General features: G+C 36.6%; 1 protein-coding gene across 1 annotated transcript in view; it reads left to right on the forward strand.

Annotated features, from left to right (window-relative positions):
* The window catches only part of ADAM10 (ADAM metallopeptidase domain 10), a 150,565-nt gene that overhangs the window by 111,215 nt on the left and 11,944 nt on the right, over positions 1-27,406 (forward strand). Inside the window, exons 9-14 of the mRNA XM_034660916.1 lie at positions 859-1,022; positions 8,259-8,442; positions 11,911-12,061; positions 13,328-13,511; positions 14,220-14,328; positions 15,051-15,271. Of these exons, the coding sequence (XP_034516807.1) occupies positions 859-1,022; positions 8,259-8,442; positions 11,911-12,061; positions 13,328-13,511; positions 14,220-14,328; positions 15,051-15,271 (1,013 nt within the window). The remainder of the gene's footprint in view (positions 1-858; positions 1,023-8,258; positions 8,443-11,910; positions 12,062-13,327; positions 13,512-14,219; positions 14,329-15,050; positions 15,272-27,406) is intronic.

Here is a 27,406-nt window from a genome sequence, read left to right on the forward strand (position 1 = left end):
TGCCTGCTGGACATATTTCTTTTCTTTTCCCCCAGCTTTACTGAGGTATAACTGACAAAATTATAAGATACTTCAAGTGTACAACGTAATGATTTGATATTCACATACATTGTGAAAGGGTTCCCCCCACTGAGTTAACACATCCATCACCTCATATATTATTTATTTTGGGTGAGAATGTTTCAGTTTTACTCTCTTCATAAATTTCATTTATACAATACAGTGTTATCAACTATAGTCATCATGTTATACATTAGATACTTAGACCTTATTCATTTCTTAACTGGAAATTTGTACCCTTTTACAAATCTCTCTCTATTCCCCTACTTCCTTGCCAGCCCCTGGCAACCACTAATTTTTTTCTTTTTTAAAAAATATATTGTATATTGCCTCTCAAGATAGTGAATCATGTACTCCCATGCATCACTATTATTTGTGGAAGTGACTTTCTCAGAATCTACTTGAGATTATTTTTTTCAACTCTCATTTAAATTAATTGTTTTCTTTTTTCCTTTTTTTTTTTTTTTTAATGAGAAGGTATAGGCTTTGACAGTGTAAATACGGGTATATTCAAATTTAACAGAAACTTTTTTTTTTGCCTAATGGGAGCAAAAATTAGGGAATATTTTGATTATGAAGAACATTTTTTTTAAGGGCCTTGTACTAAGTCCTGGGAGTTTCTTTATATGTACCATTAAAACTTACTTGAAATGACTTCCTGATCTTGGGCTAAAGAAACTTTTGAGCATTTAATATATGTGGGATATATAAAATGTTTTAATTTAATATAGTATATATTAGAAAGTTATTTTGGGGGTTAAATAGATGCTAATTTTGCCATGTTTTGTTCTGAATTAGGAAGCTCTGGAGGAATATGTGAAAAAAGCAAGCTGTATTCAGATGGTAAGAAGAAGTCCTTAAACACTGGAATTATTACTGTTCAGAACTATGGATCTCATGTACCTCCCAAAGTCTCTCACATTACTTTTGCTCATGAAGTTGGACATAACTTTGGATCTCCAGTAAGTATTGCCTGATTAGTATATTCTTTAAAAGTTATTAAATTTTATGTTGAATGATTTGTTTACATTGAATATAAGTACATATGGATGTCTAGTTTTTTCTTTTTTAATTGGAGTATAGTTGATTGTTTAGTTTTTATATCTTGGAATACGGGAATATACTTAACAGTACTGAAAGGGAGGAAGATAGAATATTTGCAAGTCAAATAAGAAAAGTAAGCATAACAATGCAGTTTCTATTATGGCAAGGAATTTTGTCTGTTTCATTCACTTCTCTGTCTGCTGGTCCTAGAACAGTGCCTATGAGCAAGGGAAGGGGCAGAGGGAGAGGGAGAGAATCTTAAACAGGCTCCTGTGCAGGGCTCTATCTCACGACCCTGAGATTGTGACCTGAGCTGAAATCAAGAGTGGGATGGATGCTCAACCAGCTGAGCCACCCAGGCTCCCCTCACTTTTCATTGTTTAAAGTACATTTTGAATGTTAGCAAACTGTGGAGTGGTTTTTTTGCATGGTTTCTGTTAAAGCATTATCAGGGTTTGTTAGATTTGTCTTTTCTATTGTGAATTGATATTTAAAAATTTTTCAGTGTGCTATTCAAAATTTTTCAGTATGAAAAATTTTTACACAAAAGTAGAGAAAAACAGTGCAATAAATTCTTACATGCCTGTTATCTAGAATAAGGGTCAGTAAACTTTTTCTATAAAGAGCCTGCTAGTAAACATTCTAGGTTTTGGGGGTAACATTTGGTCTCTGTTGTATATTTTTCTTTGTTGCTTTTACAATAATCCTTTAAACATGGAAAACCATTCCTAGCCTAGGCATGTAGAAATGGGCTGTGGGCTCCCGTTTTTCAACTTCTGATTGAGATTCAGCAGTTATCAAGATGTTGCCACATCTTTCTGTGTGTTTCTTTCTTTTGGTAAGGTATTAGAAACAGATTTATTCACGCTTACATGTTTCAGTATACATCCCTAAAAAATTAGACATTTTCTTACATAACCGTAATGTGGTTATGATACCTGACAAAATTAACAGTTTTTTGGTGTCATTTAGTACTCAGTCCATCATATTGATTTTCAAGTGACCTAAAGATTAATGCACACAGAAATGCAAAATACTGAAAGAAAGTCTCTTTGTGATTTTGGTAGGGCTTATTAAATAACAAATTTGGGAAAATTTCATTTTCCCAATTACAACTATGTAAATTCATTGTACTTGTACCATATCACTTGTAAAATGGAAATTTTCGTGAGTTTAGAAAAAAATTATATAGTTGGAGCTTAAAATCCTCAAATGCACTTCTCTAATTTTCTCCCAGTTTGTAAAATAGAAGTGCCATCTCACTGAGTTGCAAGTCTTTCTTCTTCTAAGTCCCTATCGGAAATTGATAGATTATTGATATTTTTGGATAAACTATTTAAAATGTGTTTAATCTCTTTGCCTCTTGACAGCTTTTGTGATCTGTTCTTTGGTTTGTTTTGTTCTTGAGCCTGATAAATTTTTTTCTCATTGGAGGTTCGAAACTTTGAAGTGGTTTCTCTTTGCAGCACATGTACATTATGTGATCTGTTTTTATTTATTTATTTGAGAGAGAGCATGAGCATGAGCGAAGGAAAGGGAGAAGCAGACTCCCCGCTGAGCAGGGAGCCTTATGTGGGGCTTGATCCCAGGACTCAAGGATCATGACCTGAGCCAAAGACAGATGCTTAACTGACTGAGCCACCCAGGCGTCCCACACTATGTGATCTGTTCTTAAAAGAGTAATTGAAATTGTGGAGATGAGCAGAGAACTATTTCTTATGGTTAGTTTTGTTTTTTCAAGGGCAAGTAAATGTTCTGTTTTCTTTCTCAGTCCCCCTGATTCCTACCCTTACTGGGGGAGTTGTAGTACCCTTCAGCTACTCCTCTGTCCTTCAGTCTACAGCCTTCCCATTTTTTCTCTTACTTACATTTTATTTATTTATTTTAAATCAACATATGATGTATTATTGGTTTCAGAGGTATAAGTCTGTGATTCATCAGTGTTATAAAATACCCAGTGCTCATTACATCATGTGCCCTCCTTAATGTCCATCACCCAGTTACCCCATCCTTCCACCCCTCCCTTCCAGCAACCCTCTGTTTTGTTCCTGTGATTAAGAGTCTCTTACGATTTGTCTCCTCCTCTGATTTCATCCTGTTTTATTTTTTCCTCTCTTCCCCTGTGATCCTCTATTTTATTTCTTAAATTCCACGTATGAGTGAGATCATGTCATTGTCTTTCTCTGATTGACTTATTTCGCTTAGCATAATACCCTCTAGTTCCACTCATGTTGTTGCAAATGGCAAGATTTCATTTTTTTGATGGCTAGGTAGTATTCCATTGTGTGTGTGTGTGTGTGTGTGTGTGTGTGTGTGTATACACACCACGTCTTCTTTATCCATTCATCTGTTAGTGGACATCTGGGCTCTTTCCATAGTTTGGCTGTTGTGGACATTGCTGCTATAAACATTGGGGTGCAGGTGCCCCTTTGGGTCACTATGTTTGTATCTTTGGTGTAAATACCCAGTAGTGCAATTGCTGGGTTGTAGGGTAGCTCTATTTTCAACTTTTTGAGGAAGCTCCATACTGTTTTCCGAAGTGGCTGTACCAGCTTGCCTTCCCACCAACAGTGTAGGAGGGTTCCCCTTCCTCTGCATTCTCATCAACATCTGTCATTTCCTGACTTGTTAATTTTAGCCATTCTGACTGGTGTGAGGTAGTATCTCATTGTGGTTTTGATTTGTATTTCCCTGATGCTGAGTGATGTAGGGTCTTCCCAGTTTTAATGTGCATACAGATTACCAAGGATCTTAAAATACAGATTCCAATTTGGTGGGGAGGGCAAGTTTTTGCCTTTTTTTTTTTTTTTTTTTAAGTAGGCTCCAACTTGAGGCTTGAACTCATGACCCTGAGATCAAGACCTGAGCTGAGATCAAGAGTCAGACACTTAACCAACTGAGCCACCCAGGCGCCCCAGTTTTTACATTTCTGAGACATTCCCAGGTGATGCTGTAGCTGCCCCTGGTCTGCAGACCACACTTGGAGTAGGGAATCTAATCTGTTCTCTTTTCATTTTCTGTCTAATCTATTCGCTACCCAGGTGCCAGAAATTTTTTTTAGTATATTAATTTTATATTACTTATGGCTTTTTGTTTAATGGATAAATTGGTTCACATTCTTGCCTACCCTGCTGTCTTTTCGTCACATACCGGACTACTTTTAATGACTCTCCCGTGCTCAATCACACCCCATTCCTTTGTGCATGTTGTTCACACTACCATACATGTACACAGTAGTGGTTACTATTAAGTTACTTACAAATATTTACTAAGATCAGCCAGAACTATAAATTCCTGAGCCCATCTCCCTTGACATCTTTATCTGAAATCTGTCTTTATTTCTCCTGTTGTATATCTGTACGATGTCAGTGTTACTTTCTCTCTGAGTGGTTCACACTATCACTTACATTTATTTATCCTGTCCCAAATCTTTATTGTACACCTGTTGTTAACCACTTTATAAGCTTTGTCTTGGGTTGTTGTAATCATAAATGAGACAAGTTTCTGTCTCTCAGTATGAAAGTTATAATATGTGCTTGTTCTTACCTAAGATTAATCTTTGTCTAGGTTATGGTTCTGATTGTTTTGATCATGTCACTTTGGTTTACAACCTTATTTCCTGTACCTGCTGATATTGCTGATACAGGTTTCCTTATCTTAGCATTTAGGGTTGTCCATCTTTTGGGTTCAGGTATATTTCCAGTGTTAACTGCCCTCTCCTGTCAAATTATTTATAGTCCTTTAAAAATTTCTTTTTGCCAAGAAGCCAGTTCCTTCCCATCTCTGCCTACTGAAATCTTGATCCATGTTGTTATATAATGTAAATTGATAGAGCTCTTGTGTCAGTCGTTTGTCAGTATGTATCAGGACCCTTGTTTGACCTTTTAACTCAGAAACTCGACCCTTGGGAATCCAACTAAAAGAAAAATGCAGAATCTGTCAAAGATTTGTGTGCATTAAAAAAAGTATCCATTGCAGTTTTATTTATTTATAGCAAAAAGTTTTAAACAGCCTAAATGGCCCCTCAATAGGAAAGTATCCTGGAATGGTCTGCAGTCATTTAAAGATCAGTGTTTGCCTTATACTGTTAAGCTGAAAGAAACCATGTATATAACTGTACAAGTGGTATAGTTCAAATTTTATATTAAAATATATGATAGGTACAAGTCAGGTAGGAAGTAGACCAAAATGTTAATGGTAGTTATTATGCATGGTTGATTATGATTGAAATTTTTTATCTTTTTTTAATTTTCTAAATTTTCTAAAAGAATATGTGTTGTTTCTGTAGTCAGAAAAGTTTTTCTGTTTTCTTGTCAAACTTTGAGTTTCTTTGTGAAACCATTTGAACTGTCAGCACTTTTTGGGGATAGCAAGATGGCCTTTATATTCTGTTTTATATTTTTACTGGTGTGCTTGTTTATCCCCTGTTCCGGGGATGACAAATACAAATAGTTGGCATGCCTGTTTTATAACCTCTTCCTCACTCCATGGCCGTTAATGATGATCCATTACAATATCCTCTGGCTGTAAAGTAATAACTGATTAGCAAGATCTGTTTGTTTGTTTATGTATGTATGGAAGTAAGTAAGCAACCAAGCTCTTTGCCCAATGTGGGGCTTGAACTCATGACCCTGAGATCAAGAGTTATGCACCCTTTATCAACTAAGCCAGCCAGGCACCCCCGACTAATGATATCTGTAATGGATTTCTGGGCCAGAGAGTCAGACTAGCCAGGGATATCAAAATATGCTATCTCTTTTAAATAGAATATAAGGCTTTTGAGGGCTAGGGACAGTGCTTAAACTCATCTTTACATTTTTATATTATATTTTTAGTTCCTCATATAATGTTGGACACATTCTAATATTTATTGAATTGGAAAATACTCTGTGATAACATCAAGAGTTATGCAGTATTGGAATTTTTTTCTTTCTTTTTCTAAAATTCTAGTGCTGAGAATGATTCTTGTGTTGTATATTATCATAAACCAAATTGAATTCTATAGAATGAAAACATAAAGCAAGGTAATGTTGGAGAATAGTCAAGAGTTGTTAAATGCTGAATCTAGGTTCAAGAGAATAGCAAGAGGTGCCAGGAAGAATAAATGTAATAGGAGAGGTCTTATTTTTAATAGTTGCTTCATCTAGCTGGCTCAGTTGGAAGAGCATGCAATCTTGATCTTACAGTCATGAGATCGAGCCCCATATTTGATGTAGAGATTACTTAAATAATAATAAAAAAGAACAGAATCTTAAAAAAAAATAGTTGCTTCAGATTAGGGAGTAGAAAATGAAAGTAATTTAGATGGGTTTTGAGAAGAAACATAATGCCCTTGGGCATTCTTTCTTTCTGGAGGGTTGAATTGTTGGGTATTCAAATAACAGTTTAATTAATAGAACTTTTACTTTAGGACCCAAATATTTTCACCCTTGCTGGCAAGTTCTGAATTGTTGTTTCAGGAGCATTGTGAGGTTGCTTGTTTGTTTTTCCCCTAAGATTTTATTTATTTATTAGAGAGCGTGTGGGATCACAAGTAGGGGGGAGTGGGTGAGGGGGAAGCAGACTCCCCGCTGAACAGGGATCCTGGGATCATGACCTGAGCTGAAAGCAGCCACCTAACCGACTGATCCACCCAGGTGCCTCTGGTTTGTTTTTTAAATGCATATCTCCCGGGGTAGGAAGGAAGGTGGGGATGCTGCTATGATGTGGTAGTATTCCGTTAGTTGATCTCAGTGCTGGTCACATAAATATATTTGCTTTGAGAAAACTTATGAAACTATAGATTGGTACTTGGTACTTTTCAGTATGTATCTGATGCTTCAGTAATATTTGCCAACACCATAAACTCTCTGTGTACATATACATGTATGTCTGTTGTTTACTCTTGTAAAGCAGTGTTTTAGTTTTACTACTTGGCTTTTCTTAATTGTCATTTAAAAATAGCATTTACTGGGGTACCTGGGTGGCTCAAATGACTCTTGGTTTTGGCTCAGGTCATGATCTTGCAGTTGTGGGATCGAGCCTTGTGTCACTCTCTGTGCTCAGTGTGGAGTCTGCTTCAGATTCTCTTTCCCTCTCCCTCTCTCTCCCTCTCAAATAAATACATAAAATCTTAAAAAATAGCCTTTACTTATCTTTCTTATGTACTAGTTAATAAGTCAGCTCTCTTAGATGCCTATCTTGTATGTACTTAGCTTCATGCCATTCTCTTTTGTTTCCTGTCTTTCCCCACCTGTCTTCTCTGAACTAGTCATAGTAATTTAACATGTATGTTAAAGAATATTTAGTCATTTTAAGTAGTTTATATTCCTCTTACTAGTTTTAAAAGTTGGGTGAGCTTATTTTTTTTCATTTTATTAAGTTTTTAATTTTAATGCCAGTGTAGTTAGCATGCAGTGTTATATTATTTTCAGGTATACAATGTAGTGATTGAACAGTTCTGTGCCTGACTCAGTGCTCATCATGATAAGTGCACTCCTTAATCCCCATCACCTATTTCACCCATTGCCCTACCACCTCCTCCCTGGTAACCATCAGTTTGTTCTTTATAGTTAAGAGTCTGTTTCTTGGTTTGACTCTCTTTTTCCTTTGTTCATTTGTTTTGTTTCTTAAATTCCACATATGAGTGAAATTATGTGGCATTTGCCTTTATCTGACTGATTTATTTCACTTAGTATTATTCTCTCTAGCTCAATCCATGTTGTTGCAAATGGTAAGATTTCCTTTTTTTATAGCTAAGTAATATTCCATTGTATATATGTACTGCATCTTCCTTATCCATTCATCTGTCAGTAGGCACCTGGCCTGTTTCCATAATTTGGCTTTTGAAAATAATGCTGCAGAAAACATAGGAGTGCATGGCGAGCTTATTTTTGATAGACTTTATGGTGATTTATCCTCCGTTCTGCTCCATCTTTACAGAGCTGTACATTGTGTGGCTAGACCTTCACTCATTTTTCCTCCCCTTCTAAGACAGTGGCTCCTAAAAGAGCAAATTGTTTTCCTTCTCACAGTCTAAACCAATTGTAGGATCTTTTTTAGAGGAGAGTCCACAAGCTTCCATTGTTCTTCTGGTGAGAAAATTACATTTAATCAGATGACCTGAAAACCTTATTTTTCTTCCTGTTTATGTAACTCTATATTCTGTTTGGCAGCATGATTCTGGAACAGAGTGCACTCCAGGAGAATCTAAGAATTTAGGACAGAAAGAAAATGGCAATTACATCATGTATGCAAGAGCAACATCTGGGGACAAACTTAACAACAATAAATTCTCACTCTGTAGTATTAGAAATATAAGCCAAGTTCTTGAGAAGAAGAGAAACAACTGTTTTGTTGGTATGTATGTTTCCCCAACATATATTTTCAAACATTCAGAAAACTTGAAACACCTATGCACGCATCACCTCTATTTTATAACTATTAAAACTTTGCTGTATTTACTTTACCACTTATTTATTAACTTATCCATCCCTCAATTCCATGTTTTTTTGTTGCGATTCAAAGTGGATTGCAGACATCAGTATGCTTCAGCCTTAAACACTTTAGCCCATATAATTGACTGAAGTTCGATATTGTTTGTGGTTTTTTTTTTTTTTCACGTAAGTGAAATGTTGCACAGTAAATCCACCATTTAATGAGCTTTGACAAATGCATTTACCTGTGTAACCTAAGCACCTGTCAAAATACAGAATATTTCTGTCACCCCAGAAAGTTCTTTCATTTCCTTTTGCAGTCAGTTTCTGCCCCAACACTTTCTCAGAGGCAACCATTATTCTGATTTATTTCACTGTAGAGAAATTTTGCTTGTTTTACTTCATATAGTGGAATCATATGGTTTACATTCTTTTTTGGAGGGCTGCTTTCACTCAGCATATTTTGAGATTCATCATTAGTGTTCTATTTTATTGCTGAGTAGTTAATACTGCATTGTATGAATATATCACACTTTGCTCATCCACTCTCCTATTGATGAACACCTGGGCTCTTCGGGTTTTGGCTAATATGAATAAAGCTGCTGTGAAATTCTTTTTTGCCTTATGTTAAAGAAAAAATATGTATAATATAAATAAAAATAAATAAAAATAAAAATATACAAGATTTGTATCTAAGCTACTTTTAAGTTAAAATTCAGTGGCATATTAAGTATATTTGTAGCGATGTACAACCATCACCACTACCCATTTCCAAACTTTTTCATGTCTCCAGATAGAAATTCTGTGATCATTAAGCAGTAACTCTTGCTTCCCTCTCTCCCTGCTTGGTAACCTCTAATGTATTTTGTGTCTCTATGAATTTGCCTATTCTAGGTACCTCATACAGATGGGATCATACAGTATTTGGCCTTCCATGTCTGACTTATTTCACTTAGCATAAAACTTTCAAGATTCATTCAAATTGTAGTGTGTATCAGAATGCCATTCTTTTTATGGCTGAATAATAGTCCGTTGTATGGATAATACCACATTTTGTTTATCCTTTCATCTGTTATGCCTCCCTTGCGTCATTTAATGTGTTCTAAATATTCTATGTTGTTTTATGTTTGTTTGGGTCCCTGTCTACTTCATAAGATTATAAATTACTTGAGGGCAAACACATCTACGTCCTTCCTGCTTCCCCTCATCGATGCCCTACTAAACCATTCCCCATTTCTAAAATGTTATATAATGTCACTCTAAAATGTTATATAAATGGAATCATATACAACATGTAACCTTTGAGATTGGCTTTTTTCACTCAGCATAATTCCCTGAAGATTCATTCAGATTGTTGCCTGTATCAGGAGTTTGTTTTATTGCTGAGTAGTATTCCATGGTGTGTGTGTACCACAGTTTGTTTACAGTTGTAGCACAGGCTACAAGGGAACACAGCTGGAACACATGAACCCAACACAAGGCATATCTGAGTCCAAACTATTCTAGAAAGACTAGCTTTGTATTTAGAAAGTCCATTCACCTGTTCAAGGCTGCCTGGGCTATTCTGAGTTTCTGGCTATTACGAATAAAGCAGCTATAAACATTTGTGTACAGGTTTTTTATGCGAACATAAGTTTTCATTTCTCTGGGATAAATTCCTCCAAATCCGGTTGATGGATCATATAGTATTTGTTTGCTCTTATTTATACAGAACTGTCCAAGTGTTTTCTGGAGTGGCTGTATTATTTTAGATTCCCATCAGCAGTGCATAAGTGATCTAATTTCTCTGCATACTTGCCAGCTTTTGGTGTTCTTATTGTTTTTATTTTATCCATTCTGATAGCTGTATGGTGATATTTGTTGTGGTTTTAATTTGTATTTTTCTGATGACTAAAGATGTTCATCTTTTCATGCATTTTATTTGCCATCTGTATATCTTTTTTGGTGAAATGTCCGTGTTTCTTGGCCATTTCTCATTGGATTCTTTTTTTCTGTTGAGTTTTGAGACGTCTTTATATAGCCTATATGCTAGTCATTTGTCAGATATTGATCTGCACGTATTTTTCTTCCAGTCTGTAACTTTTCATTTTATCCTCTTCACAGAATTTGTCCCAGAATAAAAATTGAATTTCAATCAGGCCCAAATTTTAATTTTTACTTATATTGATTAGCTTTTTCTTTAAGGCTTTCTCTTTCTTTTAAAAGGGCAGATCCCAATTATATTGTTGGTATCGTTTTTGTTATTGCTGTTGTTATTATCACTGGTAGGTTTTCTAAAACATCTTATGTAGAAGTGCTACATAAATTGGATTTTCACACTGAACTTTCCGATTGAGGTTGTCTTTTAAAAATGAGTGTATTGCTTTGTAGGTATTATGGTAAGGAAATTTGTTTCTTAAACTATAATGAGGTATGTATCTATTATATTTTTTGCATTTAAACAGCACCTTTTCCACTATACAGAGTGGAAAAAATTAAAAAATACATTAAAAAATGTACATTAAAAAATTATTTATTGACTAGGATACAATCAGCTAAACACAATGTGGGAAATTCTGTAAGACAAAATGACCCAATTTCTTTAACAAATAAATAGTGTAAAAATAAAAAGAGAGAAGGGAGTCTCTTATATATTAAAAGAACACATATCAACCAAAAGCAGCCATGGGGTTGAGGATCCTTATGTGGAACTTGCTTCTAATAAATCAATTGTAAAAAGTCAGTTGAGGAAATTGAACATGGATTGGCTATTAGATGCTATTAAGCATATTGTTAATTTTGTTAGATATGATAATGCTATTATGGTTAGATTTAAAAAAGAAAAAACCTATCTCTTAGATTCTTTTTTATTTACAAGAATAAATGAATATGTTACGTGGAATTTTTTATAGCATATTGTTGATAGCTGTTAAAGCGGAGCGATTGGTACGTGGGAGTTCATTGTACTTCTACTTCTATGAATGTTTGAAACTTTCTGTTAATACAGAAGATTTAATTCTTTTCTGGTTGATGAAGCTCTAACTTAATTTGTATTTGCGTAATGTAAAGTGTAGTCATTGTTCAGTAAAGCTCAGTGTGGCCTAAATAGAATGTTACCACTTCCAGAAGGGACCTTAAAGGGGACCATAATGTCAAATCTCTTCACTGTACAGATTAAGAAACTGAGGCCCCCCCAAGAGGAAAGTGACTTGCCCAAGGCCACATTGCTAGTTAATGACTGAGCCACTGTTAGAATTGAATTTAGGCTTCTTATTTCGAGATTCGTAGCTCTGCTTTTTGTATTCATCAAATTATCCTTTCTCCCTTTGTTACGAGGTTCCACAGTTTGTTAATTGTAACTCAAATTCATGTGTACAGATAATGCTTACTTTGTTTTATTGATTTTCCTCAGAATCTGGCCAACCTATTTGTGGAAATGGGATGGTGGAGCAAGGTGAAGAATGTGACTGCGGCTATAGTGACCAGTGTAAAGATGAGTGCTGCTACGATGCGAACCAGCCAGAGGGGAAGAAGTGCAAGCTGAAGCCTGGGAAGCAGTGCAGGTACCCTGCCTGTCCCGGGGGTACTCAACGCTGCCACCGGGCAGCCGAGGGCAGTTATGACCCATTGAAAATTGACATTAAGAGAAGCATGGGGTTTGGAAACTCCATCTTTATTTGCTGTTGCCTTACATCTTTTTCTGGAGTGGCATTGATGAGTGCAGTCAGTGTGGTTGCCAGATTGAGCTACTTGTAATTGTAACTTGTGTGGTGAGTGTAAAAAAAAAAGACAGGCAAGGATGCTCAATAAAATATGTACTATTTAGTTCCTAACTTAAAAATGTGACTATCGGGGCACCTGGGTGGCACAGCGGTTAAGCGTCTGCCTTCGGCTCAGGGCGTGATCCCGGCGTTATGGGATCGAGTCCCACGTCAGGCTCCTCCGCTATGAGCCTGCTTCTTCCTCTCCCACTCCCCCTGCTTTGCTTGTGTTCCCTCTCTCGCTGGCTGTCTCTATCTCTGTGGAATAAATAAATAAAATCTTTAAAAAAAAAATGTGACTATCATCCGTATTTTTAGAATCTTAACTTTAAATATTTAGGTAATACAGATTTCATTGACTCTTGTAACTTAGTGTCATATGATTATTTCACATGTCAAAATTACTTTGGTGTAGTGGTAGATATAAGCAATAGAATATTGCTTGTGCACTACTTTTAAAATGGTTGGTCTGTATATCCTAGTTTGATTTTAGCATACAAATGTGAGAAAAATTGATGAATTGACTAATGTATGATGTAACCATGAAACACACTGATAGCTCACCCAATATTAAATCTATTTTCTATGATAGCCTTTCACTAAAGGCAGGTAGAATAAGAATGTTGAGTATAGTATGCCTTGATTATAAAAACAAGACAGTCACTTTTTTACATTTATAAAATGTTGAAATCTAGTAGCCTTAGTCCAAAATTTGAAGTTTTATGCCAGTAACATACTTACCATTTAAAAGATGAGATTTATGATTGAAAAATTAGGACCGGGTCCCCTGGGTGGCACAGCGGTTAAGCGTCTGCCTTCAGCTCAGGGCGTGATCCCGGCGTTGTGGGATCGAGCCCCACATCAGGCTCCTCCTCTATGAGCCTGCTTCTTCCTCTCCCACTCCCCCTGCTTGTGTTCCCTCCCTCTCTCGCTGGCTGTCTCTATCTCTGTCAAATAAATAAATAAAATCTTTAAAAAAAAAAAAAGAAAAAGAAAAATTAGGACCATATCTATGTATATAGGAAATATACTAGTGATTTTCTTTAATCACTTTACTGTTTATTCTAGCCCAAGTCAGGGTCCCTGTTGTACAGCACAGTGTACATTCAAATCAAAAACTGAGAAGTGTCGGGATGATTCAGACTGTGCAAAAGAAGGAATATGTAATGGCATCACAGCTCTCTGCCCAGCCTCTGATCCTAAACCAAACTTTACAGACTGTAATAGGCATACACAAGTGTGCATTAATGGGGTAAGCATTTGATTTATAAGCTTTTTATTTAGTTTTATAAAACCTGCTTTTTCAGAATAATTGTTTGTTACGTAAAGCTGCAGAGTTCCAATAATTGATCCTGGTCCCTGTTTTAATAATATCCCTGTCTGTTTCCCCATAAAGCCATGAAGGTATCATGTGGCATAAGTGCCTGGTGGCATTCGATTACTTACTGACTTACCTTTCATCTTTCCACTGCGTGTTTTGATAGTCTGTAGAGAAAAATAGTTGTATAGCTAGGCATATGACTTTGCATGGCTTTTGAGTTTTATAAATTGGTATTTTAACAGCCTACATAAAAGAACTCTTCTGGTCATTTTATCTAAATGTGAAGCCTTTAAAGCTTTCTTGGCTAAATACTCACTTTACATGAGGAAAATTTCATTTTTCTCTTCTTATAACGGAGCCATGAAAACCAATGTAAAATTGATGCTCATCTGATCTCTTTCTCTGTTTCTGTTTTGTTTAGATTTTTTAAAGTTGCCATTTCTTTAAAAGATTTGCTACCTTAATTGCACTTAACTCTTTTTCAGGTGTGTTTATATGATCCATTTCTGATATTAATCTATGCTTTTTTTTGTATTTCTACTTAATTGTTTTAGCATCAGAGGTGTATATCTATCTATTACTGTGAACAGTAGGTTTGACTGTATAGAGATAATCATTGGTCTTTTATTTTTCTTCCAGCAATGTGCAGGTTCTATCTGTGAGAAGTACGGCTTGGAGGAGTGTACCTGCGCCAGTTCAGATGGCAAAGATGACAAGGAATTATGCCATGTCTGCTGTATGAAGAAGAGTAAGGCTTCTAAAACACAAGAATATAAAATCTGTTTTAAAACCTAATTTTTCTCCTAAATTTTTTTAAAGTTTATTATTATTATTATTATTATTATTATTTTTAGTAATCTCTATACCCAGTGTGGGGCTTGAACTCACAACCCTGAGATCAGGAGTTGCATGCTCCTCTGACTGAGCCAGCCAGGCACTCCTAAATTTTTCTTTTTTCTTTTTTTTTTGAGTAAACTCTACCCCCAACGTGGGACTTGAACTCACGACCCCAACATCAAGAGTCACATGCTCTATCAACTGAGCCAGCCAGGCATCCATTTTTCTCCTAAGTTTTAAGCATTAAACTTTGATACCCAGTTTGGACGGATAATTTCCACCGATACTGATCATCTTTGGAAAATTTTAAATGTAGCATAGCATTGTGTTTCTAGTATTATGATCCCTACAATGTTTTAAAAATAAGCTAGACAAAAACCTGCCAGCTTTATGGCAATAATTAATATAAACACTGTTAGCCATTGCAGATACTAAGTCAAGAGTTGCTGGCTGTTTGTTTATATTGTATGTTTAAGGCAAATTACCAATGGTGTTATCCAGCCTAACTAATGCAAGTCTATATAACATGTCATGGTAATGATTTTGGGCAGTTTTTTTCCTTTCCTCCCTCTCTCCCCAGCTAGCCTGGTAGGAAATCTGATCTTCAATTTATATTTGGCACTTCTTTTCCAGTGGATCCATCGACTTGTGCCAGTACAGGGTCTTCGCGGTGGAACATGCACTTCGTTGGTCGAACCATCACCTTGCAACCTGGATCCCCTTGCAATGATTTTAGAGGCTACTGTGATGTCTTTATGCGGTGCAGATTAGTAGATGCTGATGGTCCTCTGGCTAGGCTTAAAAAAGCAATTTTTAGTCCAGAGCTCTATGAAAACATTGCTGAATGGATTGTGGTAAGTATAGTTTTTATTTATAAAGAAACCTTAACATGGTTTTTTTGTAATTTTATCTGGCCAGCGGTCACCAGTGTTACAAGAAAATCACTTCTGTTTGTACTTGAATTAACTTTATCAGAAGAATGATTTTTAAAGTTCAGTGATCCCTGTGTATTATTTTCTCTTTTATTTTCTTTTAAAGTGGTCAGAATCTCCACATGTATATTGTTCATAGATTAGTTGGTAGATGATAGGGGAGTCCTTCTTTTTACTCTGCTCCCTGGTCCTTCTCCTGAATGGGTTACTTCCTCCTTTGGTCCATATTATTAGGGCATTTTCCTCAAGTAGTTTTGGAAGGCTTTGCTTGCTTTTTACATTTCTCCCTTGTCTCAGTATGACAGATAGCCGGCTGCAGCTACTACTTTGCTGAACAGGAGACATGAAAGAGAAATCGGTGATTTTCTGAAGGTTTTTTCTGCTGTTTCAATATAATTTCTTGGTCTTTATCTTGTCAGTGATCAAAAATGTTGCACAGTTAAGATCCGATACAGAGTCTTTTGCAGATTTGTTAATGATTATGGATGTTCATCCAGCATAAATCCACCGAACTCCATTATTTTTAAGCCCACATTTCTCCAAGCTGTACAGATGTTGAATTACCTGAAATTTTCTTAAAAGATTGCTGAGAATGACTATCTGAAGTCACTTAAATATTCATGTTTCTAAGTGATTACATTAAAATATCAGTAGGAAATTTGCAAGTGATGTATTTGAGCATGTGCTATATCGGAATTGAATGAGTTTGCTTTGGAAATTGACTTAGAACTCAGCTCCTCCTCGCTGACCCCATTCCCAAATTGTTTCTTACATTTTTTGTGTGCGTACAGGACAGAGGATGCCTTAAAGGCACAAAAAAAGTCGTCTGTGGGTTGTCATCCTTTTTGATACTCTTGAAATAACATTTGTAATAAAAACTTTGGAATTATCTCTGGTATTAAAATGGTGTTTATTGGGGTGCCTGGGTGGCTCAGTCGGTTGAGCCTCCAACTCTTGATTTCAACTCAGGTCGTGATCTCAGGGACGTGAGATTGAGCCCCAAGTGGGCTCTGCACTCAGCAGGGAGTCTGCTTCTCTCCTTCCCCCCACCACTTTGCACATGCATGCGTTTGTGTGTGTGTATGTATGTGCCCACACAGGCACACACTGTCTCAAATAAATAAATAAATAAATCTTTTTAAAAATGGCATTTATTATACATAGGAAGAATAATACTTTGCATGTTAGAATAGATGGTTTTTAGATTATATAATGTTTATTAGGAAGAAGGATCATTGAACCTGGATTTAGGAGGCCTAGGATCGACTTATTTATTTTTGGAGAATACTTTCCTTTCCTTTTTTTTTTTTTTTTTTTTAAATTAAGCTCTGTGTCCAACATGGGGCTTGAATTCACGACCCTGAATCAAGAGTTGCATGTTCTACCTACTGAACCAGCCAGGTGCCCCAGGAGACCTAGGTTTTAAACCAAAAAATGGGTCAATTGACTTAACTTAGATCTCCTTAAAACATGGTATGTTAGTCATTTTCGTACTCCTGTGCTTGGTGCATAATAGGTGTTCAAACTAATATCCATTAAGCTAAAGGTGCCTTTGGCACTGTGGCAGAATGGAAAGAGTATAGGCTTGGGAATTATGCAAGGATTCATATCATCCTGTGGCATTTGTCAGTTCTATGACTTCAAGTAGCTTGCCTTTCTTGGCCCTTTACTTCCCTCTTTTCAATTGAGATCCAGTTATTCCCCCACACCCCTGATTACCTCTAATAAGAGTAAGTTGAGATCTGGTATACTTGTCAACTATAGAGGACAATGAATTTTAAAAAGTAATCTGATAATGGAGATCTCAGATATATGTTCTGAGTATATGTTGTACCAGATATTTTAGGTTTTCTAGGTAGTGAATCATATCTAAAAATAGTATTTGTTTACTTTTCTCCATTATCTTTAATTTTGATTCCTTTTATTTAGCATATCAAAAGCTCATTCATTCCTATTTTTTAAATATTTAATGAAAATGATTTTTTTAAAGTATTACTTTTTTTCCAGTTTTTTTTTTTTTTTTCTTTTTAAGTAGCCTCCATGCCTGGCATGGAGCCCAACACAGGGCTTGAACTCACGACCCTGAGATCAGGACCTGAGCTGAGATCAAGAGTTGGATGCTTAACAGACTGAGCCATCCAGATGTCCCTAAAAGTATTTTTAAAACCTTTTTTCATATTTAGATTTGAGGATTTAATGAAATGCTTCTTACAATGAATTAACAATAAGACTTCAGTCTTTTCTTGTGTTCTGAAACTGATTAATCAGGCACTTTTAGGTTTATACAAGTTTGCCTTAAGTGAGTATAGAATGCTTTCATTTTATATCACTGTTGACTTTCACATGCCACTCTTTCAGATAGCATGGCCCGTAATGCTTGGAGAATACCACTAGCCTGTTGCCGCAGTTGTGGGCATTCCTAGGCCAAACAGATAACAAAGATCCTGTGTCTTAGGAGCTGTTTGTCTCATTTGTGTTCTGTGCAGAGTTCACTTGCATAGCAGAGTTTTTGTTACATGAATACTTCATGCTTTGGTTTTTCATCATGTCAGGAAAGTGTCCTTGTAGTTAATAAGCTAGGTTATTAGGATCCTGTGGTATAAGATGCTGTGAAAGGGAGGAGGGTAAGTTTCACTGGCTTTCCTTCCCAGTGGGGCCAGTGGCTTTTGTCTCCTTTCCGTAGCATACCTGGCACCTTTTCTCCTCAGACAGCATAGAGTAAGAAGCTGAACAGTTTAATACTTTTCAGGGCATGAGGTACTGACTGCTGCTGGTATCATGGAAATGATGTGAGAAAACTTTTACCTTTTTTTCTGGGAAAAGTTGTTTTTGATAGTATTTTGAATATATTTTTTAAAAATATGTTTGCTGTATTTGCTGAGTGCTTACAGTGTGTCTGGCAAAGAGATAATGATAAGTGTCCTTTGGAGTTATCAAGGAGTCATCTAGTCCTTAAAAAGTTTGAGAGCGATTACCAAGAAATCTGTTGAGACCCTGCATCCTTATCTCCTTTAAAAAAAACAAAACAAAACAGGGTTGCGGGCATTGGTAATTCTTTTTCACTTTCTTCCATAGTTATTGACTGATGTGTTCATGTTTTCTACATCTTTTGTATTAGATTTGACATTGTAGAAAACCATCTTTGACTTTGATTTTTTTTTCAAATTTTTCATTGTATTTCTCCATCTTTTTAAGATTTATTTATGTATTTGAGAAAGAGACAAAGCATGGGTGGGGGGAGGGGCAGAGGGAGAGAAAGGATCTCAAGCAGATTCCACACCGAGTACTGAGCCCAATGCAGCGGGTGGGGGATGCTTGATCTCATGACCCTGAGATCATGACCTGAGCCAAAATCAAGAGCTGGACGGATGCTTAACCAACTGAGGCACGCAGGCACCCCTCTCCATCTTTTTAAAAATAATTTCCTGTTATTTTGTGACTTTTTTCTTTTTAATTTATTTAGATTTATCAGGAATTTTTCTTTTTTATTGTTTTGATAAGAATCAATTGTATATCTCATTTTTAAATTAATTTCTTCTCTCACATTTTGTTGTAACTTTATGAACCTAAGTATTAAGTATCTGTTATTCTTTATGAAAGATTGAAGCCAGTGTTTCCTGAGTGCTTCATAGAATACTAGATCCATGGGTGGTGGTCAGATGAGTCTGGAAAAGACTGCATACTGTAGTCCCCTCTTAGGTACTTATGAGAATATTGTGGGAAGTCCTGCAGTAAAAAATCTTTAAATTTCGTTTTCCAAACTTACCTGACCCCAGAAGCCTTTATTCATGTAAAGCTTATTAAACCCTAAATATCCTTAGACGTCACTTGGGGGTGGGGCATTGGTTAAGATCAGTAATTCTTATTCCTGATTGTTCATTAATTAGGGCTTAGACTAATTAATTCAGAATCTCATGGGATGGCGCTTAATGAGTCTGGAAAACACTGCATACTGTAGTCCCCTCTTAGGTACTTATGAGAATATTGTGGGAAGTTGCAGTAAAAAATCTTTAAATTTCGTTTTCCAAACTTACCTGACCCCAGAAGCCTTTATTCATGTAAAGCTTATTAAACCCTAAATATCCTTAGACGTCACTTGGGGGGGGGGGCATTGGTTAAGATCAGTAATTCTTATTCCTGATTGTTCATTAATTAGGGCTTAGACTAATTAATTCAGAATCTCATGGGATGGTGCTTAAGTATCTGGGTCTTTTAAAAGCTCCTCAGCTATTTCTGGTGGGGAGCCAGGACTGAAAACCAACCATTCATCTAGAACCAGGGGTCGGCAAAATGGCTTATGAGCCAAATCTAGCCCACTGCCTGTTTTTGTATGGCTCACAAGCTAAGAATGGTTTCACATTTTTAAGTAGTTGAAAAAAATCAAAAGATATTATTGAAATAATATTCTTTTGAAGATTATATGAAATTCAGATTTCAGTGTCCATAAATAATGATTTTTTGGAATATGGCCACACCCGTCCATTTGCATATTGTCTGTGGAGGCTTTTGTACTTTGAGTATTGCAACAGAGACTGTACAGCCCCAAAATCTAAAATATTTATCTGGCCTTTTAGAGGAAATGTTTGCCAACCCCTAGTCTAAAGCATTGAGTCTCCAAGTGTTGTCCCCTGACCAGCAGCAGCAGCATCGTCTGGGAACGTGATAGAAATGCAAAGTATCGGCCCTCACCCTGGAGCCACTGAGTCAGTAGGTGATTGTGCATGCTAAAGTTTGGGAACCATTTTTTTAGTTTCTGCAGTTTAATGACTCCTTTTTAAAAGGATTATGACAGAGATTTTCTACTCCGTCATCCTCACATATTAAAGTGGAGGGTGGGTGTGGACATGCGATGCCTAGTAAAATAGGCCACATAGCTATCACTTGTGAAACTTGACTAACGAAGATGCAATATTGTCATAGGGCTTAGCATATGGTAAGAATTCAGTATATATTTGCTAGATGAATGAAGCAGATTTCTTAAATTTCATAATTTCTATGGAAAAGAATAAAAATTGTGTGTATTATCTTAACTTTGAAGCTGTAATATCTTCAGGTTTCAGTGGTATTTTATCCTACTTACCCCGTCTGCGCTTAAAGTAACTAAGAGATTAGTAGCCAATTGCTTTCTGCTTGGCAGATTGGTGTGAGGGGTGGCACGTGGGGGTGTTGCAGGATGGAAGAACATTTAGTCAAAGTCTAGACAACAGTATATTCTGAAAGATAGAAAGGAACCTTTCTGCCCCTGCAGGATGGCAAAACCAGCATCACCACAAGGAGCTGTGGGCCCAAAAAGGCTTTGTGAGCCTCAGGAAGTCTAGAGTGCATTTGCTGAGAGTGAGTTGTCAAGCACTGAAACTTTCACTAAAACGATTATATGGTTGAGTTTTTCTGGAGAATTTTTTTTAAAAGATTTCATTTATTAAATTTAGAGAGAGCATGCACGTGCTCATGCCCGTGCTCACGCACAAGAGAGGAGAGAGGCAGAGCAGCAGACTGTGCACTGAGTGCAGGGCCTGCCACAGGGCTCTATCCCAGGACCCCGAGATCGTGACCTGAGCTGAAATCAAGAGTCAGATGCTCAACTGACTGGGCTACCCAGGCGCCCCGTGGAGATGTTTAAATACAGTAAAGACTGTCCTATGTCTGGAGAGACTTGAATATATGTATTGCTCCTTTCCCTTCACAGTTTTGTTTGGGTGATACCTGTTTTATCATTTTATAATCCTATAGGTCCCTTTTGTTTATTTAGATTATTAAAGAAACTATTTTAATTAGTACATAATAAATTAGACTGGTAAATTTTGACCTTTTAATTTATAATTTTTACTTTTTTTCTATTTTGTGTTCTTTTGGCCATGTAAATGACTGTATTGAGTAACATCTGTCTGTTTGCTATGTAGAATTATTTTCTCAGACTTGATTTAGTGCTTGGTAACTGCAAAGCTCTGTTTTTAACTTTTTGGTTATCTTCTCTTTGTCTCTTAAGTTTCACTTAACACCCTTGTATCTGTGAAAGGAAAGAGTTGGTGCCTAATTTACACTCATTAGATGTTTGTTGAGTAAATGATGGCTCTCCTTTCTTTCATATTCTAGCAAATGGACAAATTGTGATCTTTTCTTTACAGATGAAACATATTTTTCATTTGTTAGCCTGGTTTGGTAGTCTTTCCTCTGATTTTATAGTATGTATAAAAGAAAAGAGAAGCAATTTCACATTTAACCAATTCTAAGATAATTCTCTTTTAAAGGAAACATAAAAATACCCTCTACCAATGACAGCCATATTTACTACACTCTCAAATACACCATTGTTTTGTTTAGTTTTTCTTGCTGTCTTCTTACCACTGTGATGTTTCATTTTCCCACACACTAAACTCTGAAGAGCTCCTGTCATTGTCACTAAAATATCTCAAGCTGTGGGCTTTTGAGATATGCAGTTACCTGGAAAAATTTGGAGGAAGTCCAAGAATACCACTAAAAGGAACTGGAAGTTCTTAAGGACCTGAGTGCCATATTTTAGTAAATGTTTATTGATCTCAACTGGACTCTCAACTTTTGACTTTTGTTTTCTACAGCTATAACCATTACTAAATCTAGGCTTTCTCTCTTGCATCTGTATTTAAGACTTTTTAGGTACCAAAAAACTAGTATCAGAGATATCAAAACCACCATTTTTTATATCCTGTCTCTGTTTTGAGAGCGTTTTCACATTATTTCTATGTGTGGGCCATCTAGAGATAGCAAATGAGCTGTTTAGAAGTGTTTATAGGGGTGCCTGGCTGGCTCAGTTGTTAAGCGTCTGCCTTCAGCTCAGGGCGTGATCCCGGCGTTCTGGGATAGAGCCCTGCATCGGGCTCCTCTGCTGGGAGCCTGCTTCTTCCTCTCCCACTCCCCCTGCTTGTGTTCCCTCTCTCGCTGGCTGTCTCTCTGTCAAATAAATAAATAAAATCTTTAAAAAAAAAAAATAGAAGTGTTTACAAAAGTCGATATTTGGAATAGTGACTTACCTGTAATAACTAGTCCAACAGGTACTTTTTTTGTGGGACAGGTACTGAGTTTGTAGGATATAAATTCAGGGAGCTTGTCCATTTGGGATTAGAGAAGACAAGCGCAGAGAAACATGGTTTCATTTCTGCCTGGTGTTTTCATAGAAAATAGGGAAGACCTATTTAGGGAATACCTCTTTAAGGAGGTGATACCAAAACTAAATTCTTAAGACCTAGTAGAAATAGAGCATACAGATGGATGTTTTATGAATAGGGAGCATCTAAAAAGTGACATGCATACGAATTTTTTTAAATAGAAAAGTTTTGTTTTTACTTTTTTCCTTTTGAAAGTGTGATTATCCTTTTTTTAATTGACAAAGTAATGCATTCAAAAATAAGCCACCTTTTTCCCCTGATGACTAGTCTTCTCGAGATGATTTTTTTGGTATATTCTTCAGAAACTGTCTATACCATTGCAAGAATGTACCTATTTATTTATTTTTTAGGTGGAAAGAGAGCATGAGTGGGTAGGGAGGGGCAGAGAAAGAGGGAGAGAGAGAATCTTAGGCAGGCTTCACACCCAGTGCAGAGCCCAACATGGGGCTAGATCTCATGACCCCGAGATCATCACCTAAGCTGAAATCAAGAGTTGGATGCCCAACCAACTAGCACCCGTAGATATACATATGTATACACACACACACACACACACACACACACACACACACACGCACATATATATATATATTTTAAAATCTATTTATTTATCTTAATACAAGCAGGAGGGGCAAGAAGGAGAGGGAGAGAGAATCCCCAGCAGACCCCATGCTGAATGTTGAGTCCAACACGGGGCTCCATCTCATGACCCCAAGATCACGACCTGAGCTGAAACCAAGAGTTGATTACTCAAACGACTGTGCCACCCAGGCATCCCCCCATATATATATATATTTTTTTTTAAATGAAATCTTATATGTACTTTGCCGTACTTTATTGTGCTCATTTTATTTTTTTCCTCTGTCCTGCTTAATGGGTTGAGAGATCCTTGGTGGGAAGCTTTTAAAGAAGGGTTTTACATAGAGGAATGGCATCATCAGTTCCATCTTTAGGTAGTTGTAACACTGATGACCATGGGAAGATGGTTTTGAGCAGGGAAGATTAGAAGAAAGGAAATGTGTTAGAGAGTATAATGGACTTAAGGAGTAGATGTGCATCTCCCGTAGCTAGCGCATCAGCCTGAAAGTAGGAAAACCATCGATTCTTTGTGCTTATGGATTGGATCACATTGGAGGTGATACTTCCTCCCCAGAGGGGATTTGGGAATGTATGTACTGTAGTTATCAAAGTAACTGAAGAACTCTAGTGGCATTTGATGGCTGAGGGCCAGGGATGCTAAATTTCCTGTGTACCTGAGTGGTTGTGTACCACAGTGCCAGCATGTCTACACTGAGTAAGAAGCACTCATCTACGTCCTCATCATTGGTGTGCTTGTTTAAGGTGCAGTTTCTTGGGTCCTCCACCAGAACAGCTGAATTGGAATTTGTAGGGTTGTGGCCTGAGAATCTGTGTTTTAATAAGCATATCAGATAATTCTTAGATCTACTCAGTGATAGGAACCATCCCTTTACCGTGTGAGTGCTGACTATTTGAGCTGTTTTCCCACTCATAGGACTCTGTCTTTCTACAGCCAGTCATCATATATTCTCAGCTTCCCCCCAAATTCTCAGGCAGATAGTTAGGATAGAGACTTAGAATTGAAGGGTTAGTGTTGGATGGTATCCATTTAGGTATAGGCTCCAAACTAATGTCCTGTATGTGGGTATAGGACAGGGGTTGAGAGACCACGGCCCATGGGTCAGATCCAGTCTGCTCCCGGTTTTTGTGAATAATATTGGGGGGGGGCGGAAATACAGCCACACTCATTTGTTTGCATGTTATCTATGGTGGCTTTTGTTCTAGAATGGCAGAAATGAGTAGTTTGACAGAGACAAGCCTAAAATGTTTGTTGTTTGGCCCTTTATAGAAAAAGTTTGAGAACAGTGGTTCTCAGTCTTGGCTGCATAATGGAATAATCTGGGCAGTTTTAGCAAAATTACTGATGTCATAGTCCCTCCACCACCCCATGTGGGTCTGGGATTTGGTCTGGGTATCTTGAGTTTTAAAAGCTTTCTAGGTGATTCTGATGTGCAGCTAAGGAGAACCACTGGTATAGAGCAGGACAAACACTTGTAGTAGTACAAACTGGTGATTTTTAGTTCTTTATGTATTGTATTAGTGTCAGAAATGCAGACAGTGGAGGGAGAAGAAGGTCCTACTTCATCAAGTGCCATATTTAAAAGGCCTCTGGATGCTAGGAACAGGACAGAAGCTGTGCATATAGGCTATGGAAAATTTATGTAACAAGGGAAAGGAAATATCCTAAAGACTCCCTAGAAGAGTGCTCTGAAAATTATTTTCTATAGAAAACAAAACAAAATTTTAAAAGATTCTCTGGCAGTCCTCAGTAGGATACAAGAAGTGGCCTCTGAAAAGTAGATTGTAAACTTGTGGTTTCCAAGTGAGATTCAGCTCTGTAAACATGTCTTCTATGGTCTATGTATTGTTTTTAGAAATTTTGAGTGAGGTGCCAGCATTTAAAAATAGATTTCACATAAAGATTGAGATTTGTTAGCTTCTTTTGAAAAATCAAATCTTTTAGCAATAAGGCTGAATTGCATTATATCTTACCTTCTCCCTTCCTGAACAGTATATTTCTAAAGCCATTAGATGAGGCCAAGTAAGGTAGGCATCCATGCCAGGTGGGGGGGCTGTCATGGCACAGAGCAGGGTGTTAGAGGCTGAGCAGAGCAGGGAGGGTTTAGAATGGGGAAGAAGATCAATATGAGGTTGTTAAAGCCCGAGCAGGGTGAGAAGGGCACCTTGTGGAGGGGCAACTGGCTTGGGATATCAGAGTACAAGTGACCTGAGGAGGGTGTCTACATATGAAGGGCATTTCTAAAGGGAACCAGGGCTCCTTGGAGAAATGGCTGATTCCCAGGCTGGGGCAGGGAAAGAACAAGATAAACCTAGAACTAATTGTGCCAGAAAGTAAAGTGTTCAAAAACTGGTAGGGACATGTTCAAAAGACACACTACAATAGTAACAGATTATAACCCGCTGAATAAAATAGGAAACCATGAGGGAATAATAATGAATGAAATGAACAAATTGAAAGTTTGATGAAGAATGGGATATCTACATACTCATTGACTGCAAAAAGGAGTATCCTTATGGTGACGTTTGACAGATAACACCTTAAGCAATCAAGTTAACACATTAGTAACGAGATCAAAAACATGTGTCACCTGATAGGATGCAGTGAGAACAATGCAGCTGTCACTTCTGTGGTCTTCTTACTAAAGATGTATGACTGGAGTCTGCTCATAGGGTCACATTCAAGAAACCCAAATTGAGGGACATTCCAGTACTAAGTAATCGGCCTATAATCTCCAAAAGTTGTCAAGGTTATATAAACCAAGGAAGGACTGTGGAACTTCTCCAGATTGTAGGAGACTGAAGAAACACAGCCCCTACCTAAATGCACCACATAATTCTGATTGGATGGTATTGGGACAAATGGCAAAACTTGATTGGGGTCTGAGGATTAAATGGTAGCAATTTATCAGTGCTCATTTACTGATTTTGATGATTGTGTTGTGGTTATCTAGAAAACCCCTTATGTTGTAGAATCTACATGCTAAAATGTTTAGGTATAACAGGGCATTATGCAGCTACTCTCAGTTCCAGATTTTAAAAAGTGCTTTGTACTAGCAGCTTTTCTATAAGTTTGAGATTCTTTTAAAATAAAACAGTTTAAATGAAATAAAGTTTAAATTAAATAAAATTTAATAAAGTTTAAATTAAATAAAGTTTAATAAAGTTTAAATAAAACTTAAAAATATATATGTATATGAAAGGCTTTATGCACACATGAAAAAAGTGGCATGGGATATTTTCCACAACATGTATTTTTCGTTTAGTTTTTATTGTTATGGTTACGTTGTCACTACTGGTAAAGAAAGGATACAAGTAGTAGGCTATTGTTATAAGACCCCTTATCATTAAAAATCTTAAATGGGAGTTTCTTGGGCAATAATGCAATAACTAATATATATTGTATCAGTCTGTGTTACGCCAATGTGAAGGTTATAAAATAACCTTTTAATAAAAGGTATAATAATAAAAAAATAATTTTGTATTTTGTACGATGTTTATTAGTACTAATTATTATCTTAAAATTTAAATATTTTGAATTGCAAAATAGACTTACAATTTAAGAATAGAAACTGTAATTTTTCCATAAACAAGATTATACGAGTAATTTTTGAAGTTTTTTTGTTTGGCTCATTGATTTGTTTAATAGGATTTAAGTTAGAAGTGAAATTTTTAGTTCCTTCTTAGGCTGGGTAAACTTTGCTTGTAGAATATGTATATCCTTCCATTTTTCATCTTAAAGACTAACCTTTAAATGAATACATATAATGGATATTATGATATATAATACTTTATATATCATCATATATAAATGATAATATGTAAAACATAAGAACTAAGATATGTGTCATATAAAAATAATTTCATAACTGTAGTCTGGGGCTTAAATTCCAAATGAAATAGAGTAGCAGGAAAAGGGAGGGGCTCAAAAAAGATAGAATTTCAGTATTAATTTTGATTAGAAAAAATATATAGGTTCAAGATTATTTAAAAAATTTATCTAGTAGAATTTATTTAAAGATTTTATTTCTTTATTTTGACAGAGAGGGAGAGCGCACAGCAGAGGGAGTGGGAGAAGCAGACTCCCCACTGAGCAGGGACCCCCGATATTGGGCTCGATCCCAGGACCCTGGGATCATGACCCATGCTGAAGGCAGATACTCAGCCAATTGAGCCACCGAGGCGCCCCTAGAAGTAAAATTTGAAGCAAGTAATATACCCTCTAAGTCACTAGAGAATGTAAAAGCAAACAGACATAGTTTGTAAGAGTAATAGGCAAAAGCGAACAGGCAAAGTTTATAAGAGTAATAGGCAAAAA

This window comes from Ailuropoda melanoleuca, chromosome 5 (assembly GCF_002007445.2).
Source record: "Ailuropoda melanoleuca isolate Jingjing chromosome 5, ASM200744v2, whole genome shotgun sequence".
In the NCBI taxonomy this organism is placed as follows: domain Eukaryota; kingdom Metazoa; phylum Chordata; class Mammalia; order Carnivora; family Ursidae; genus Ailuropoda; species Ailuropoda melanoleuca.